Raw genomic sequence first — 4,020 nt, 5'->3', positions numbered from 1 at the left:
ATATATATATATAGATATATATATATATATATTGATTTATTGTTCGCGTACAAATGTATTTTGTTGTAGGAAAAAATCGAATCATCAATATTTGTACTGGTGAATCAATGCTAAGGATGAAATATGCACACTGTGTGTAATAGTGTTGCTGCCGTAACACAATGCACCTTGTGTAAGTCAATATATATATGTTTTTCGAAGTATGTTTAGCAAATAAATTTATTCGAAGCCTTATTGGAACAAATTTAAAGTTTTATGATTCGATAGCTATCTTGTGTAGTTCGCTCTATTCATTGGGATTCGCTCTGTAGCGATACTTTGACTCGGGAAGTCATTCGGACAGTCATTCAGGCAGTGACTTGGGCAGTGACTCGGGCAGTAACTCGGGTGTGTTATTTTGTAAAATACTTTCAGACACCGGAGCTTGACTAAAGAGCAAATGATGAATTGCAACCGATTCAACAGAAATACCACCGACACCTTCATTTCGGCACTTATTCTTGCGATGACCTCTGTGCGAGTCTTCCTCAATTCGGAACTTATTCATTGTACATCTTGAATCTCGACTAACGGATATTGGCGGTGTAACTGTATTCAGCCAACTTCCTGTCTGTGGGGTGTGTTGGGTAATAGGTACTGGTGTACCTGCTGGATATGTGGTTCGGTAGGTTACCCTAGGATCCAGGCAGTGTAGAGGTTGTACATCTAGTAGTGCCAAGATGGCAATCAACAGAAAGGATTCAGAGATAGATATTGAAACCATGTACATGTGACCAAACCACGCGAGTTGCCTTGACCAACCAGTTGGTTTTCCTGTCGCATCGCGAGGGATCAAATACACTACTGAGATCCGAAGGGAGACACTCACCACTGAAAGAAATATCGCTAGTCGCAGACAGCTGCCCCAATGTCCATACCCACTGCCTATCCTTCGTGACTTGTAAGCGTAATAAGCCATCACGGCGAGCGATGGCAAATACGTCGCACTAAAAAGCATCTTGTAATGTGTGCTTACTTTGGTTAGAGTGAATAATGTGTATACTATAGTCAGAATGCACGCAGGTAGTATGCAAAGAAAATATGTCTGGTACCATATGGTATCTAGACGTCGACGGGCGGACCGTCCTCCGAGGAACAGATGGTATAAAAATATCTGCCTTGATGCCAGTAAAGCAACAACAGATACACCGCCTATTAATAAACTAGCTTGCCGAACCCAACCAAGTACACCCTTGGTAGTAGAAATTCCTACGTAATCTCCAACAACGCCCAAGAAACAACCGAATAGTATTGACAAGGCGGAGAGAGCTAAACCGATTATAAACCGTTTTCCTCGAGTTTTCACCAGTGAGTACTGCGCTTTCCACAAACATAACCCCGAGAGCACTATGGTTAGTAAAGCAGTGGAACCAATATTGATTAACTGGAAAATGGGCAAAACCCCAGGTGAAAATTCAGATGGCTTCAGGGATTGATGCTCTATCAAGATTCCGCAGGCTACATAGGTTGCAACGAACCATACAGTTGTTACGCTGAAGCCGATACCAGACACCCAGTACGACAGCCGTAAGTAATCTTTCTCGGTTATAGTTTTTGTTCTATATACTCTTTGAAAGGTAATTAAAGGCTCCAAAACGCCTGTGGTTTTATCTTCCGGATCTATGTTACCCATAGGGCTATTCGCAATACGAGCCACTGGCTTTATCAACGTACCTTCCGAAATTGTCTGGCAATTGTCCGCTTTTTGTATTGTGCTAGCGTGATTGTCTGTTTCGCCCTCAATCTTTATCAAATCGAATATAGATACGTTTACGTTAGCAGGCACATGATCTTTCCTGTGTGTGCAGAGCTTTTGTACGCTATTGTTTTCGGAAGTCTCACTCATAGTGAGTCTTTGTACGTTATTGTTTTCGGAAGTCCCACTCATAGTTTGCGAATGAGATTTTCAATCCGAAATCATCTCAGTCGCTTTGTGTCTACGGTCGGTTATAAATAGTGAATGCAAAGATAGGATCGACGAGGTTATATCATGTTTTGTTGAATGAATATCGAAAATCTTCAAAAAGAATATAAAAAAACTAATCTTCTATTAAACTATTGATATTTAAATTTTTCTATATATTTAAATATTTATGTAAAATTGGTTTTGCAGTATTTATTAATCATATTTATCCTTCTTCATTCATGACACAACTATTTATTTATAGTTTCATTTTTTTTAAATAAAAACTATTGACACAGTAAATACTAAATATGCATTGTTATTTGTTTGAAAAAAAACCCCCCCTCTTTTGTTTTTACAACAAAACCTGTGTTTCATTACTAATTTTCATAAAAGACTACATTCTACTATAAAAGATATATTTTTATAAAAGACCACGTTGACATCTACCAATTTTATTTACTCTCTCTCTTTTGATTCTGTGTATACTCAGCTTTCCTTATATCTTCCAATGCTTTTATAGGAATAGCTAGGCAGTGGAATGAATATCACAGCTATCATTGGATAGCTACAGCCTACAAGTCTACAACTATTCTTCCTACGTGCCCTAAGGCCCTTAACTCATAATTACTGTGCTAAAAATATATTTTTGATTTTTTAAAGCTTTCTTCATTGGGTTATAATATTTTTCTCTTCTCTAAAGTCAAAACTGATGACCAAAAATACTTTTTTTTTTCAATTATGAAGCGAAAATTGGTAGAATGTGGTCAAAAGGGTTTAAAAAAATACAAAAGGCTGAAAATGGAACAAATAATGACAATACATATCTTTCTTTACAAAATACAAACAAAAATATTTTTACTGATTATACTAATATACTCTCGTGTGGATGCACAATTACACATTCTTTCAAACACCTTATATTAATAAAATTAGCTTAATATGCTCTCTGACTCTGACTCTCTCTACTATTTAGTAGAAATAGAGAGTAGAATACAGTTCTGAACTCCTGACTCCTGAGCTATCGCGTCCCAGCCGTGTTTTATTACAGGAAGCGTAAGCTGTTCTAAGTCCCTGTCGACATTATGTATCACCGATTTTTTGCCTGGCGCCAAAAAACGTCGATGACGCGAATTGTATGGAGTCCCTCCCCATTTTAGAAAGAAAGACTCCACATTTGTTTGTATAACTTTGTTTTTGTTTTTTGTTAAAACAAAAGGGCCCAGAGGCCCGGCGGCCCCAACGTCCCTGTGGAATATTTTACCAATACTTTTATAGACGTGACTATGAACAAAATGAATTACGCCACAACAAAGTAAAAACCTCCTCTAGAGTATTCAACGACGGCCCCCTATTGGTCTCTGGATCAGGGACTTCAGGCCTCAAGCCTCAAGACCTGAGTTTATAGAGGGCCGTAATTTATTTTCATATTTTGTGCTTCAGGTCTTTCATTCGAGACTTCCTCACTGAGGTCCGGCTTGAGGCCGAGGTTATGCCGTTATGGGGCTGAAATATTTGATAAATATAAATAAAGATAAAATTCCCTTCAAAACGCCTGGAGCCTCTGGCAGGACTTCCAAGCTCACGTTTTCAGTGATTAAATTCTCTCCATTCACAATATGTATTTTTCTAGTGTTCCAATCTTTTTTATTATAAAACAATTGTAAAATCATATACAAAAACTATCGTCCCGAAGTACCGGAATTCATTACTACAATACACCTGATAGTCTGATACAGAATCATATGTATATGTATATGTATATGTATATGTATATGTATATGTATATGTATATGTATATGTATATGTATATGTATGTGTATGTGTATGTGTATATGTATGTGTATATGTATGTGTATATGTATATGTATATATATATGTATATGTATATGTATTTGTATTTGTACATGTACATGTAAATGTATATGTACATGTATATGTATACATCTATATGTATACACCTATACATATATAAATATATACACATATATATATCTATATACATATACACATATACACATATACATAGATACATATATAAATATACATATATAAATATACAAATATACATATATACA

The 4,020-nt window shown here is 36.2% G+C and overlaps 1 protein-coding gene across 1 annotated transcript in view; it reads right to left on the bottom strand.

Annotated features, from left to right (window-relative positions):
- The window catches only part of SARC_08861 (hypothetical protein), an 8,422-nt gene extending 6,362 nt beyond the window's left edge, over positions 1-2,060 (bottom strand). Inside the window, exon 1 of the mRNA XM_014297149.1 lies at positions 1,326-2,060. Coding sequence (XP_014152624.1) covers positions 1,326-1,927 — 602 coding nt within the window. The 5' untranslated portion in view covers positions 1,928-2,060. The remainder of the gene's footprint in view (positions 1-1,325) is intronic.
- Between the last annotated feature and the right edge of the window lie 1,960 nt (positions 2,061-4,020).

Source organism: Sphaeroforma arctica, assembly GCF_001186125.1.
Source record: "Sphaeroforma arctica JP610 unplaced genomic scaffold supercont1.841, whole genome shotgun sequence".
Taxonomy (NCBI): domain Eukaryota; class Ichthyosporea; order Ichthyophonida; genus Sphaeroforma; species Sphaeroforma arctica.
This window is presented reverse-complemented; position numbering and strand designations above follow the sequence as displayed.